Source organism: Neolamprologus brichardi, chromosome 1 (assembly GCF_056152115.1).
Source record: "Neolamprologus brichardi isolate AB-2024 chromosome 1, ASM5615211v1, whole genome shotgun sequence".
In the NCBI taxonomy this organism is placed as follows: Eukaryota; Metazoa; Chordata; class Actinopteri; order Cichliformes; family Cichlidae; genus Neolamprologus; species Neolamprologus brichardi.
Genome location: NC_142104.1, coordinates 34,581,648 through 34,597,055, shown reverse-complemented (window position 1 = coordinate 34,597,055; position 15,408 = coordinate 34,581,648). Strand labels below are relative to the sequence as shown.

Sequence of the window (15,408 nt, the reverse complement as noted above, 5' to 3'; positions counted from 1 at the left end):
ACTGTTACTGTAAATGTGTAAATTACTGTAGCTCATCCACGTTAGCATGGCAGGCCCTTAAAGGAGTGATAAATGCATTTCTCCTACAAGTGTCCAGTAACCACTAAAGCAGGATATCATGGCATGAATTACACGCTTCAGGGTGTTCCTGTATTTATCTGTCAGGAACTGTAGCACTTTGCATTCATAAGTGTGATTTATTCTAGTTGTGTCTTAATTATGTGAATATCAGCTGAGCTTTAACCAGCCTCAAGAAGAATTCATTGCTGTTATTGGGGACCAGGCTAAGCTTACATTACCTGTGTTGAATTTTGCACTGAAAGTTGAAAGTGTTCACTGGATTCCAAGTGTTTCAAATAAATTCACATTTTTCAACAACCAAACCTTTTCAGCCTCATGGTTTCTTGGAAAACATCATTCACTGATTCATTCTGCTGCTGGTAACTGGGGCTGCCACAATTAGTCGACTACTCACGATTACGTCGACTATCAAAATCGCCGACGACTGATTTAATAGTCGACGCGTCGTTTGAAGTTTTGTAAGATCACAAAAGACGCAGGAATAAGTAGCAGGATTTAAGAGTGTAATAACGGACTGAAACAGAAGATGGCAGCACTGCATGTACAAGGATGCCAGCTGCCGTTAAACCCAGAAGAAGAAGAAGAAGCTGTGTCCCAGAATTCATAGCGCAGCCCAGCTCAGTTTCCAACAATGGCGGCAGCTAGTTAGTTTTAATATTACTCTTATTATTCTTTCTGGGTCACAAAATAAACGTTTAACATATTTTCAGGCGAGAATGTAGCTGTGTAAACCTCAAATATCTGCTCAGTTTATCAAGACACCACATATTTTCAAAAGCGCTCCGACGTTTTCGGAGACGTCTGTTACCCACTAGCTCGATAGCTAGCCGGGGGCTAGGCTCACTAGAGCCGTGAGAACACCGGACTCCCGCTAATCGTTTTCAAACCCACCGCCGTCTTTCACTACTCAGGTTAAACATGATATATAAGTCACTTAGATAACTTAAAAATGTTATTGTTTGGCTTTTTTCAGTATTTTATTTGTTCCTGAGTAAATCGGTTTGGCTGAGATTAAAGTTATAGTTTTTACACAGCTGAATAAACGTCAAGCAGACAGCTGATTATCAGAAGTGTGAGATGCTGGAGAATTTACTCCGGTGTCCTGTTATATTTTAGATAGCAAGGAGTTTATTAAACTTCACCAAAACAATCTGCAAACTTCATTAAAATGTAATAAACTATCATCTTGTCTTTATTGTTAGTTAGCACATACCTTACACACTTAAAGCTGTAAGCTAATGATAGTTATATAAGAGCAGATGCTGCTGGTGCAATAAGCTGTACTTTTACGTCCAATGGATGACGATCTGATTAGTCGACTAATCGCAAAAATAATCGGTGACTAGTCGACTATCAAATAATCGTTTGTGGCAGCCCTAGTGGTAACTGGAAGCATCTGCAGCCACAGTTTTGCTTCACAGAGGAGAAAGGCCTCTCTGTGGGGATGTCCATGACTTCAGATTTCAGCCAGTTGTTCTCAAAATGTATTAAAACAGACAATTTGACACTGATAGATGTTGATTATGTTAGACTTAATACAATTAAGGGGGGATGTGTATAAAGAATATAAAATATGTCAACCCCTGGTGGTGGTGGTGGGAGGGGTGTTCCTCGAGCCTCAGGTCTCTGGGAGTTTGAGGGTTCGGAGCATCATCTCCTGGGATTATAGTCTTCTGGACAAAGCCTGGAATCTGCTGGAGCCAGCTGTCCGGCTCACAGTGCTCTGTTACCACTTTGCCTCCCACATCTGCTCCAGTTGTTTCTTCACCCCCTGGTACTTCTTCTGTGTGCTCCTTCTTGCTGGTCTGCTGGGAATGACACATCTATTCGAACTGTCGTCCACCACTGTGTCCGGCAGGACGACTCCCACAGGACCTCAGCCCTGTTGTTCTCATCCACTTTTGGTGGCGTCTCCCATCAGAACGTGGAGACCTCTAATCCATGTTGTACACTCTCCTGTGCACTCTCCTAGTCTCTTGTGCCTCTCAGTGTATACTATAACAGCTTTCATCAGTTTATCTTGCTACTATGTGCTGTTTAAACTCACGAGGCTTTATACAGTCTGCAGCCTGGGTGCTGTCAGCTGTGATGGACGGCAGCCTCTGCAGATCTGGTGCTTCGGCTCTGTGCCTCTAACCAGCCTTTCCTGCCCACTGGTAGCGTATATGACTCAGTGGTGCTTTGGGTTGTTTCTGTGAATTAAAGTTCTTCACTCTTAGAAACACCGAAACAGCATATTTCCTAAAATACCAAAAGATATTTTACTTCTTTATTTGCAGTTTTAGCATTTTTGTTTGAAACTTGATGGCCTGTCAAAGTTAACTAAAGTTCTTACAGACGTAACTTGAGTCGTGTTGGAAGCTTTTTTTTCCTTTACAGTTATTCGTGAGATGTGTTTTGGTGGCTTAAAACAGCGAGACATTAGAGTAAATCATTGTAAACCAAAAGTGATGCCTGGCACAGCGTCCGTTGTGTCTCTGTGCTGCTCTGCGGTAACTTGGGCCTCATTCCTGTTTTCTTCCACAGCTCTGAGGTTCAGAATAAATGTTGCATAACAGCGTCTGTATGGACAAACATTTAGTTCCCTGGAAGTAGTAACTGAAATGCAATTTAAGAAGGACTTAAACCTCATTAAACCTCAGCTATCCAACTTCACCTGTCTGCTCCGACCTCAGCCATCACATGGACGTTCAGTGGCATACGCCCTACGCTGTGATGTTGTGTTTAGCTTTTACTTTGGCTTTAAATAACCTCTCCATCAGTCTGGGTGGTGACTGATGGTGTTTCCACTCCTCTGATGGTAAATCTTGGTCTTAAAGAGGTCAGGTCAGGATGAAAGAGGTCAGAATCTTCCAGCTAAACGCAGCCTGTTGAATCTAATCATCACAAGACCTTAAATGCAGCCGTGATGTGAAAGGCTTTAGGGAAATGGGATCAGTTTGAGACCTGTCAGTGCAAGACTCTGCCAGGCTGTTCTGATGACCTCAAGAGCTTCAAATCTGCGTGGGAATGCAATTAGGCGTTGGTTATATTTAAAAGGATTGGCCGGTTGGAGGATATGATCTTCAGCATTAGGGATGTCAGGCATGAAGACGAGGTCACAAAACATTGAACTGATGAAGTCAGGAGGTTAACCAACTGTTGGTATTTGGCCTTGAAATTAGATGCATGATTATGTAGTAAATGTTAAAAATCATCATTGATATATTAATCTGGGATTTGGGATACCACAGCGGGACAGTCACAGCAAAGGTCTGGACTTTTACCATCTGAGGGTTATTTCTGAGTCTAAGTGGCTCCAAAGGTGTGAATGTAAAGGGCTGGCTCTGATTGGCAACCTGTCCAGAGTCATGTCGTTGTTCGTTATTGACTGTGGGACAATGTGGGAAATGTAAAAGGAATTAAAACACCTTAAAAAAAAAAACAAGCCTACATTTCCAGCTGTTCTGGTTCCACGTGCACCAGTCAAAGGTTTGGACACAGCTTCTCATTTAATGGTTTTTCTTGATTTCATGACTCTTTGTAGATTCTCACTGAAGGCATCAAAACTATGAATGAACACACGTGGAAGTATGTAGTAAACACAAAAGTGTGAAACAACTCAAAACATGTTTGATGTTTTACATTCTTCGTAATATCCGCCCTCTGCTGTGATTCCTGCTTCGCTCACTCTTGGCCTTCTCTCCATGAGCTTCATGAGGTCGTCTCCTGAAACGGTTTCCAACAGTCTTGAAGGAGTTCAGAGATGCTGAGCATTTGTTGGTCCTTTTGCCGTCACTCTGCGCTCCATCTCATCCCAAACCATCTCCACTGGGTGTAGGTCAGGTGGCTGTGGAGGCCTCCATCACTCCTTCTTGGTCACAGAGGCCTCACACAGCCTGGAGGTGTGTTTGGGGTCATTGTGCTGTTGGAGAATAAATGATGGGATGTGGCTGCAGGATGCTGTGGTGGCCATGCTGGTTCAGTGTGCCTTCAGTTTGGAATAAATCACCAACTGTGAAACCAGCAAAGCCCCCCCACACCATCACACCTCCTCCATGCTTCACAGTGGGAACCATGCATGTAGAGACCATCGTTCACCTTTTCTGCACAAAGACACGGCAGGTGGAGCCAAAGATCTCCGATTTGGACCCATCAGACCAAAGCACAGATGGTCTGATGTCCATCCTTGTGTTTCTTAGTCCAATCAAATCTCTGCTTGTTGCTTTTCCTCAGTCGTGGTTTCTCAGCAGCTGTTTGACCGTAAAGGCCTGATTCACACAGTCTGCTCTGAACATGTAGAGATGTGTCTGGAGCTCTGTGCAGCATCTATCTGGGCTCTGATCTGAGCTGTTAACGATTTCTGAGGCTGGTGGGTGATTGTATCCTCAGCAGCAGAGGGACTCTTTCCTTTCCTGGGGCGTCCTCATGTCAGCCAGTTTCATCGCCGTGCTTGATGGTTTTGCGACTGCACTCAGACACATTCAACGTTTTAGCAATTTTCTGACTGACTGACCTTCAGTTAGTAATGATGGGCTGTTGTTTCTCTTTACTTAGCTGTTTGGTTCTCGCTATAATATGAATTCTAACAGTTGTCAAACGAGGCTGTCAGCTGATGGTCCCAACGCCATTAACACATAACTCCATATATCTTCATATATTTGATGTCTTCAGTTTGTATCTACACTGTAGAAAGTAGTAACAATAAAACCATTAGATGAGGTGAATGCAAACTGGTGGTGTACTTTAATCACTGAGAGGCAGCAGGTCGTGGACGTGCGTATGCAAACCTGCATGTTGCACCAGTTCAGAACACTAACATGGGGACAGTGAACACTGTCACGCTGTTTCTGTGAACTGAAAGCTCTTTGTGTTTTATTCATTTCAGATGGCTCGATGTGAGTGTGTCCAACCTCACATGTACCAGGTACTGGGTGGTGTACCTGCAGGTCATCCAGGAGGCGGTGTGGCCCGGGGGAGTTTTGCCAACTGCCCCGGTGTTTGAACGCAGCCAGCAGCAAAAGGATGACACCAAACAACAAGCGTTACGCTGTCTGATGAGACTCTTACCAGGTACGTCTCAGGCTTGTTATGATCCTTGAATCGGCGCCATTCCTGTTACAGTGTTTGCTCTTATTCAGTCAGTTTGAGTTTTTACATCTCAATCTTTTTGTCTAGATCTGGTCTCAGATGTGTTGGGCTCAGAGAAGTACCGACTCAGCTGGCAGACTGCTCTGGACTCTTTCCAGGACCCCCACATCAACAGGTCAGTATACCCACCTTGTGCCCTTTAGGTGGCCTGTCTGCTGTCAGACGCACCTCTGCTTCTCAGAAATGAGTCATCAGAAAATTATACAAAATATGGTTCAACAGTTCTTCCTGTTGTCATGCTCAGTTTTTATTTGATTTCCTTGATAAACAAAATGATCTAGTATCTGTTTTCTGTGGGACGCCATATGAACTAATGGTAGAATCCGCACAACCTGTAAGAGCTCCGTTTAGTTTTTGGTCTATTTGTTCGAGCGTCCACAGTTTTCAAGATATAACTTCTGTCTGAACGTAGATCCAGTAACAGCTCGAGGTGATTTAGACTTTAGAGTGGAGGAAAAGAGAGTTTGCCCCCGTTCCTGATTTTAGATTTCCACAGCGCTGTGAAATGTGCACTCCAGTTATCACAGTTGCGTGATTGCAGTTGTTGAGTGACCCAACCAGGGAATCACTCCACAGCTTCACAGCATTATGCTCGGCCTTGGAGGGCATGGTCAAGTGTTTGACCTTCACTCTTACTCCACAAGGTTAAAGTTGATATAGAAAAATAATTTCAAGTAAACATATCCAGTATAAAATATCATGAGAGGTTGTGGAGAGATCAGTACAAAACTACAATACCTTTTTTTGTGCCGTACGACGTCTCAATGTTGCCATAAAGTTTTGTCAAATCACACTCTGCATATCTTAAAATCACAAGTTTTTACTGCGTGTAGAAGCCAAAGACTTTAGTTTTGTTTCATTCTGGTTGATCGTCAGCATGTTGTGATAAAGACTTCATGAGTTTTAGTATAGCCCCGCCCTTCAGGACCAATTCCAGTTTCCAACAATGGCGGCAGCTACTTAGTCTTAATATCACTCTTATTGATCTTTCTGGGCCACAAAATAAACTTTTACATATTTTCAGCTGAGAATGTGTAAACTTTGAATATCTGCTCAGTTTATCGACACATCACGTTTGCAAAGTGCGCGGACGTTTTCATAGACGTCTGTTACCCACCAGCTCTATGGCCGCCCGGGAGGTCAAAGGTCACTTGAGCTGATGAGAACAGCGAGCTCTCTGACCCCTCGTGTTCTTTGGCTACTCAGGTTAAACATGATATATAAGTCACTTAGATAACTTAAAAATGTTATTGTTTGGCTTTTTTCAGTGTTTTATTTGTTCCTGAGTAAATCGGTTTGGCTGAGATTAAAGTTATAGTTTTCACACAGCTGAATAAACATCAAGCAGAAAACTGATTAAACTGAAGTGTGAGACGGTCGAGAGTTTACTCCGGTGTCCTGTTATATTTTAGATAGCAAGGAGTTTATTAAACTTCACCAAATCAATCTGCAGATTTCATTAAAAGTTAATAAACTATCATCTTGTCTTTATTTTTAGTGAGCACCTTAAACACTTCCAGCTGTAAGCTGATGACAGTTAGAGCAGATGCTGCTGGTGCAGTCAGCTGTTTTACGTCCAATGGATGATGATCTGATTAGTCGACTATCAGAATAATAATTTGTGGCAGCCATAGTTTGTACTGTTCCTAACAAATCCATATCTCCACACTGACTCTTCTTTTATATGTCACCAAACCAGCTGGCATATCTGTAAATGAAGATTATATAACCGTGTCTGGGTTAGCTTTACTCACTGCAGGTGGTAACTCGTTTATTGTCCCACAGTCAGAACAGCGACCTTTCAGTTTCGGTGTGGAATCAGTGGACCTTTAAATTGAAAGCTGATATTTGTATGCTGTTTATGAGCCTGCAGGGAGCGGCCTCATAAACAGCATTCATACTGGAAGGTATCTGGACATGTCGGGAAATCATCCAAATTTAAATCAGCTATATTGTTTTATTGTTATGGGAAGACCCCTGGGACTTTTATCCACATGTCTCATATTATTAACTTCTGCTGCTTGCAGACATTTGAGGCTTTGCTGTAATTTGATTCACTTACACTCGTGCCTGTTAGTGTTGCCATTTAGTGAAGTAAAAATAGAAATGGACAAACAGTAAGTGTGACATACTAGTTAACACTTATTTAGTCTTTAGCAAACTAGCAGCATGAGGTTGAAGTGTGATGACCAGGAAACGTTAAAACTTCACTTTGTTCAGCTCCCTGCAGGTTTGACGCTCTGGACGTGTCTCAGTGCTCGAGCAGACGTTTCTCTAGTTCTGACCAAAATAAACTGACATTTCATCCAGTTTCTCTTGTAGCTCTGGTATTCTGACACTTCAAGCTGAGATGGTGTACTTTGTAAATATGTTGTGTGCTAAATGTGGCTATGCTAGCATTGTTATGATAGGATGCTTATGATAACATTTATCTCAAAGCACCGCTGTGTCAAAGTCAGAGCGGGTGATAAAAGCGAGCGTCAGTCACACAGAGACCAGTCACCAAAAATGTGTTTCCACAACCTGGTTGTAAATTCATAATTAGATTTAATCGTTTTTGGGCTTTTTTGCTGCTGATAAAGTCCAGAGAGATTTTGAATCGGAGAGAAGATTCCAGTAATACCCAAAACTAATCTGACAAAATCAAAACATTTCCTTTTCTTTTTAAAAGTGTATTATTGTTTATTTGTATTTTTCCAGCAGTAAGAGTCTATAAACCCTAATAAGCTCACCTCCACACAACCTGGTGGGAAGGAGGCGTCGGCCCTGTAAGAGCAGGCTTCAGCCTGCCTGGTGTTAGCAGAGCAGAGGAACAGCAGACTAAGACAGCCATGATGTAATCTGGTCCATAAGTTTTTATAAACAACAGAAAGAAAGAGAGCAGCTGACAACAGAAAGCTCCTGATTCTGCCTGAGTACTCGGTGCTCTCTGATGGACACGCCAGAGACAAACAGGTGTATCTGATCAAGTGGGCGTGAGTGTACGTGCTCACCTGGAACGATGCTGTACAGTTTACTGCAGGTCGAAAAGGGTTTAAAAAACAAACGGTGCAAAGAAGTAGTCGCGTCCACATCATGTGATGTTTTTAGGAGGTAAAAACTTTTACAGCTATTCTTTGTGTCTGTGTGTAAAATCTGGCTTTTTTGAAATCCCATTATGCTCACAGGCAGTGTCGCTGTCTTAATAGAGCGGTCACTTGAATGTATAATGTTTGCAGAAGCACTTTAACTCTTTCAAAGATGACATTTGTCAGCAGCTCTAACAGGCTGAAGGGGGAACAGTGAGATATAATCAGTCCGAGCTTCTCTGGATAAATTGTTACAGTCTGAATCCTAATGTGGACTTTGAACTTGTCCCGCTGTGCCCAGCAGCTCTGCTTTGCTTCCCCATTTGTTTATTGTTGTTTATTTCTGTGGTGCATTCACATAATCCTTTAATTATCTGCATCCAGCTGTTTACCATCATTTCCAAACATTGTGCCACAGGTTGATTGGACCTGACACGGCACCTGCAGTGTTTTGGGTCGTTGTGTTGAAAAGTTTGAGTCAGGCTGCTCGTGAAGTGAAGAAGTGTCCACCACAGTGTGTTAACATGAGGTCGTAGACCTCTGCAAGGAGTTAGTGAGGAAAACAATGAAAATGTGGCTTTTTTTAAGGTATGTTAAGATTGCACAAACTATACCGAAAACCCATCACTACTGTGTTGAGCTCCTTTCAAAAATATACTAATGTAACCTATTCTGGTCATAGCCATCGTTCTCCATCCATTATCTTAACTATCATGGCTGTCACTGGGAAAGAGGCTGGAGGAAAGGCCGTCTGTTCAATGGTAGGGCTCAGACGGAGGCAGCACATCATGCCACCGTCTAAAGAAACTGCTAACAAACCAAGTAATTAATATCCGTCTGTCTGCAAAGGGTTACAAAGTCATTCCTAAGGCTTTGGGACTCCATCCAACTACGGGGCCGTTATCCACAAATACAGAAAACTTGGAGCTTTCCCAGGAGTGGCTGGACTACCACAATGACTCCCAAGAGCACATATTGGGGTGGCTGTAGCTCAGGTGGTAGAGCAGGTCACCTACTGACCGGAAGGTTGGCGGTTCGATCCCAAATATCCTTGAGCACGTTACTAACCCCATGTTGCTCTCCGATGCGTCCAACGGATGAATGTGTATGAAATAAGCACAGTTAGAAAAAAGTGAAGCTTGAGTGAATGAATTGCTTGTATAAAGCGCTCTGAGTGTAGCTATATAAGAACCAGTCCATTTACCATTTACATGACTCATCCAGGAGCTCACAAAAGAATCCAAAACTAAATCTAAAGGACTGCAAGCCTCGCATATCTCAGTCTCAGACTGGGCAAAAAGAAAGCACCTCGGTGACCTTGAACGTGACAAGAATCTTCTGTGGACTGACGAGACAAATGCTGAATCTGAATAATTAAACCAACACTGACGCTCCAGTGCATTTGGGCGGTGATGCACACAGGTGTGGAGCTGAAGTGAAGTTAACTGAGTTGATGACAACACTGTTACCAAAAGTGCAACACAAAGTTACAGAAGCATCATTATTAAGCTCATTTTAACCACGGTGTGCAGTTGGGTATGAAACTGTTGCAAACACTGACCCTGGTGCGTATTCCTGCCTTTAGACCGATGTGCTGTTGATGCTTCCCTAACAGAGATGTGATGGATCAGGATGTATCAGCGAATGTTGTTGTGTTTTGAACTGGAGAATGCTGAGTGACGTATGCTAAACGCTATAATAAGCTCAGATGCTGTAACCTAACACACTTTCACCAAACAGCTTTCTAAATGCATGTTAGTAAAGAGCAGTGTCTAATCACACAATACTCTAACAGGTTGGTGACGCCAGCTGTTTCATGTCTCTGTTGTTGGTGCCGTGTTCCCTCAGACACCTGGTGTTCTGCATATTTGATCTGCTGCTGGAGTTCCTGGTTCCTGAAATACCCGAAGAAAACTTCCAAAGAAGCCTGCTGCAGACGCTCGGCAAGAACCCAGAGAAGCTGCTGGCATGAGGAGACACATGTAAACCCACCTTCCATCATCCTAGCTCGTCTACAACTCCCAGCAGTGTGACAGCAAGGCTGATATCATGTTCTGCACTGAGAGTGTGAGTGGGGGATTTTGTCACCCCGACTCAGGTCCACTAAGATCTGCGTCTGATTATGTGTTGATGTAGTGACATACGATACGATGTTCTTGAACATGGTGACCTGGACGCACACACTACATTTGAACCAGATGTGATTACATGAGAGCACCTGGTGTGTGTTTGATGTCACGGTGCACTGTTCAGATCTAAACATGTGGTAAAGCCTCCTGCGATATCCACTTCCAGCCTCTTCCTGTCTGCTAAACACCCCAGATTTCATTAAACTCCCTTCAGATGGTCTTCACACCCTGCCCTTAGTCCCCTCCACGGCCTTTTGGTAGAAAAGCTTAAGAAGCAGGATTGCTTCGTCCTTTTCCACTTGAGTCTCACAACGCTCTCCCAGAGTCGCCGTATCAGCTCGTTTCTGACTCATCCTTCAGTATCGCTCCGGATCTGTACACACATGTGATTGTTACGTTACACATCTGGATAGAATCTAACCTCTAAGTGAGGTGAAGGGTGGGACAGATGATGTTTTACGTCACAGTCCTTTAACAGTCGATGCCGACATAACAGAAGAGTCGGCACAAAGACGGAAAGATGGAAGGAAGGATGTAGGAAGTGTCCTGGCCTAGATCCATTTTAATGTCTTGCTTCAGTCTTTGCTTAAATTGCAGAGCTTGAATTACTAATTAACCAGTTTTCCTAAAGAGTTGATACAATATTACTCAACTTTTCCTTTGATCTGTGTACGCTGATGACTGATGAGTCACCGCTGCATTGAGGCAACAGTTCTGCGCTCGTTCCCAGCCTGTCAGCATAAAGAGCTGTTTGCTGGGCTCCATCGTACGCTCTGACAGCAGAACGTCAGTAAAAACTGACCACTGTGTATTTAAGCTCATTCATTCTCTGGATAAGGATGTGCCAGCTTGTAGATCCCGTCTTTACGTGTAGGGTGTCCAACGTTGCTACACAGGGTTGAGATCTGTCCAAAGTTTAACCTCTGCGTCTGATGAGCGTCCTCGCTGTGACTCCTTTATGTACTGTCACACTGAGCTATTTCACAAACGTAGCTTTCTTTCTTTGTAACGACCCTCACACACACTGAGTTGACTCTTTTTAGGGATTATCAGCCACAGACTACATGTGGAAGATGGTCTTGATTAAAGCGAACCTTGAAAAAGAAAGCAGCACCTTAAACCTGAGCAGGTGTGCGCTCCTCAGGTTGGCTTTAAAGACGTAAATGGTGTTTTGCTTTGTTCATCCTGATCACCACTTAAAACGTAATAAGTGTGCAGTGTCCCCTGTTTCTGTAGTAAGTTGTGTCTGGTTTCAAAACGTCTGCATCCACCACAACTGCAGTCTGAGCAGATTTAAAGTGTCGATACAGTTCATTATACTTCCTGGAAGTTATACTTCCCCTCACATCAGCTGGTTTCCATCCATAGAGACACTTTGAGAAGATCAGTGAATAAATGCTCTTTACCGTCATCACCTGTCACACAGATGATGGACCTGTGGAGGTTTCCTGTGCTGTCAGAAGGAAGTGATGACACAGCTGATAGCACCTCTCAGAGAGTTACAGCTCTGTCATCGTCCACACAGATGCAGCTCGTTTTGTCTGTCGTGGAACAAAAACGATTCTTTGCACTTTGCTGTTTTTTGTGGGAATGGGGCTGAATCAGTTACAGCGGCTAAAAACCAAACTGATCGACAGGAAACCCAACTAATGTTGTGCAGCTCCCCTCCCCACCACCGAACAGCTGTGGCTCATCAGGGATGTGGGAACTGGACCTGTGGGGGTTTCCTGTGGTGCCTGTGTGCAGGTATTCAGTCAGATCTGTGAAAGGAAGCTCGGCTCCGTGTTTAGTGTTGTCCTGCTTCTGCCATCATAGATTAGCTGCTCTACATAATACCCATACGGATGCTGGGAGCCACGGTTTCCCTACAGAACAGCGTACTGTACAGACATCATCAGTTTATACATTTTTAATTTTCAGGGATTTTCTATTGTGCACTCTGAAAATGTTCATAAAGACGCTTCTTGAGCTCGTATATATGACCTTGTTGCCTGATGACCTTGAAGCGATGCTGGTGACCCTCCCATGAGAGCACACGGTCTGCAGTCACTTTGAACGTATTGTTGAAAGTTCTGGCACCTTTAACGGCAGCCTCAGCGTCTCACGATCACATGTTACAGTTTCTCAGTCCTTATGAACAATGTTACAGCGCTTCATTGTTGTTACCCTCCCGTCTTATGTTGAGCACATCAGATGTGACTGAATCTGCACATTCGCCTTGTTACAAACTGAGATGTTGTTGTTTTGCACTCCTGTCCTTGTATCAGTCTTGTCTCAACTTCCTGTCTTTCCTTTCTATGATATTAATGTGTCACTGTGTGTATTATGAAATTATTTATCTGCCCATAAAATCGAGACAGATGTGCCAGCGACGACAGGCCTCTGCTCTGCCTTACAGTGTGACTCTGCAGTGGACCCTCAGCTCAGCCCTCTGTGCTGAAACACTTCACAAGCTTTGTGTTTCTAACTGTGTGCGACTCTGCTGACTGCTGTGAAGGATGGATATTATCTTCCTACTGTTGCTGCAACCGTGACAAACCTGATCATCATTGTATTTGCTTTATCATGATGTTTTATTATGATTTTACTAAATCAATATGTCCCATCAAAACAAGCTCAAATAACATTAGATGTTAGCATGTTAGCCATTTTTAGGTAGTTAGCAGCTATTAGAGGTGTAACGTTTACAGCAGCTGGTCCAGCACAGTGTTTCTCTAAGAATGAAGACGTGCTGTTCTACGTGGCGGTGATAGAAGAATATCTCACACATTAAACTGAGTAGATGTGCAGAGGAGTCCTGATGTCTGCCAGGCTACAGTGTAAGCTCTCAGCCTTTCACAGGAAGCATGACGGCACGCTGTGGGCTTTACAGACATGATGGTAAATGAGACATTTTTCCCAATAATGAAAAGGTTTTAATATAAGAGTGTCATGTGAAACATGAATTACCAGTCAGTCAATGCTGTAAATACTTTCACGACAAATCAGTGACGCTAGGGAAACAGGAAGGTCCTAATATGGTCATGTGTGAGCACAGCAGCCACTGCTGTTAGAGCTTCAGTTCCTGAGGGAAGGTTGGTTGGAAAGGTTTGTTTCATGCAGATGATCTGTGCTGTACCAAGGCCCAGTGTGAGCTAAATATGGCTTATTTTAAACTGTCAATCATGCAAAGCTACTCTAATGGAGTCTGAGAAATACAACATGAAGCTGGAAACAAATAGCTCTGCTTTACTCAGTAGCAGATGTGAGATTATCTTTGTATCGTGTTAATGCCAAAATATACAGCAAAGAGCCACATGTTTGTAAACAGCAGACACTAATGCATCATGTTAACCTGCGTGTTTGCTGCCCGTCTGCACCATAACTTGTGACCGTGTGCTTGTGCTGTCTTTGTAAACCTTCACATTAAAAACAATAAACTGACCAATCCTGAGCTGTTAAATCTGCGACTCTTCTTCACTCATTATTTTCTTGGACCCAGGTGGAGGTGACACTTTTTACAACAGACCTGTGAGCGTCGTCTTTTATGAGATTATTAAAATAGACGTTAACTGTCTCCCAGAATTCTGCCTGCAGTTAAATGTTTTCCATAGTGTCTTTATTCCCCCTGTTGTGTGGCCATTTGACTTTCTCCGTCCTGTAAGCACCTCGGTGATTTCTAATAGCCCACAATAAAGATCAGAGATGATTCTGATGAGATACACAGTCGCTGTCACACAGACATCAACATCCACTTGGAGAAGTGAAAACTTTCCATTATTCCCAGCATTTCTAGGAATTCTGATCTACGTTTGATTAAAGGTTTAACCTGAGAGCACATCCTTGGCAGATGTTCTGTGGAACGCCTAAGCAAACATCCCATAAAACACTGGGAATAATAAAATGTTTCATCATCATGCTTCCATGGAAACCAATGATAATACAGTTTCAGACTGGAACGAGCTGCTTTGAAAACACGTGACATCAGCCACATAAAGGTGAAGGGGCGTTGGGCTGGAATCTGGGCTGATGCCAAATGTTCCGGTGCAGTCGTCTGTATCAGTGTGGTGCTGTACGACCGTGGTGGAAGAAGCTTCTCTGAACATCAGAGGAGCAGGACGTTAGTAACATACGACTGTACGATGTGAACACACGGGGGGAACCCGGACACATGAAGCTTTAACACGCTGTCCTCTCAAGGCGACCAGAGAAAACCATCATTTCTGTCATGTAGGACGGTTCTTCTGCAGCAGGCTGTAATTAGTCGAGTGTTTGCATCCCTCATGAATATGATTTGAATTTTTTTTTTTAATCTAAAATGATAATGAAACGATTATCAAGATGAGTCCAAAGTGATTCTGTGTTATTTTTACATATTTTTGGTTGTAAGACAGAAAATCCTCCCTCTGAACTTTGACCAACCGGATATTTGGAGCTTTTTATTTATTACTGACATTTACTGATGTTTGCATCTAACCGAGCAGTTTTTACCGGCTCAAGCTGACAAAACAAAGAGCAGGATATTGTAAATGCACCACAGATATAAAATGTCCCAGACAGAAATCGCTCTGTTGCACTGATCGATGTTATCGCCTCCTCTGATCGTACCACACGATCAAACATTAAACGCTCAGTTTCGATAACAGAGTCCCAAAGAGCAGCAGTGCCAGCAACAGCCTCCGTTCCTGGAAGTCTATTCAGGGAGCTTCTCGGAGGTCTGTGGGGGCGGGGGACCCGCACAGGAAGACTGACATCTATTAGGTTTGATTTCTTAAAATAGTTTCAGACGATTTTATGGCAGAACAGTTAATCTGCACTAAAACATTAACTGAAATCTATTACGGTAAGTTTGGCAGAACAGCAAAGCAGCCTTTAAATTAAGTAATTCCCCCCAAATTCCATGAATTTTCCTAACTGGTCATCCAACACAGCAGTCCAAGACTAATCCGACACGACTGAAAATTCCCTCCACGCCGTGCGAGAGTCGTTCCTGGATCACAGAAGGATTAATGAACATAAAC

The 15,408-nt window shown here is 43.3% G+C and overlaps 1 protein-coding gene across 1 annotated transcript in view; it reads left to right on the top strand.

Annotated features, from left to right (window-relative positions):
• Window positions 1-13,850, top strand: part of snx19b (sorting nexin 19b) — a 49,824-nt gene extending 35,974 nt beyond the window's left edge. The window contains exons 12-14 of the mRNA XM_087841293.1: window positions 4,949-5,133; window positions 5,239-5,326; window positions 10,128-13,850. Of these exons, the coding sequence (XP_087697419.1) occupies window positions 4,949-5,133; window positions 5,239-5,326; window positions 10,128-10,251 (397 nt within the window). The 3' untranslated portion in view covers window positions 10,252-13,850. The remainder of the gene's footprint in view (window positions 1-4,948; window positions 5,134-5,238; window positions 5,327-10,127) is intronic.
• The last annotated feature ends 1,558 nt before the right edge of the window (window positions 13,851-15,408 follow it).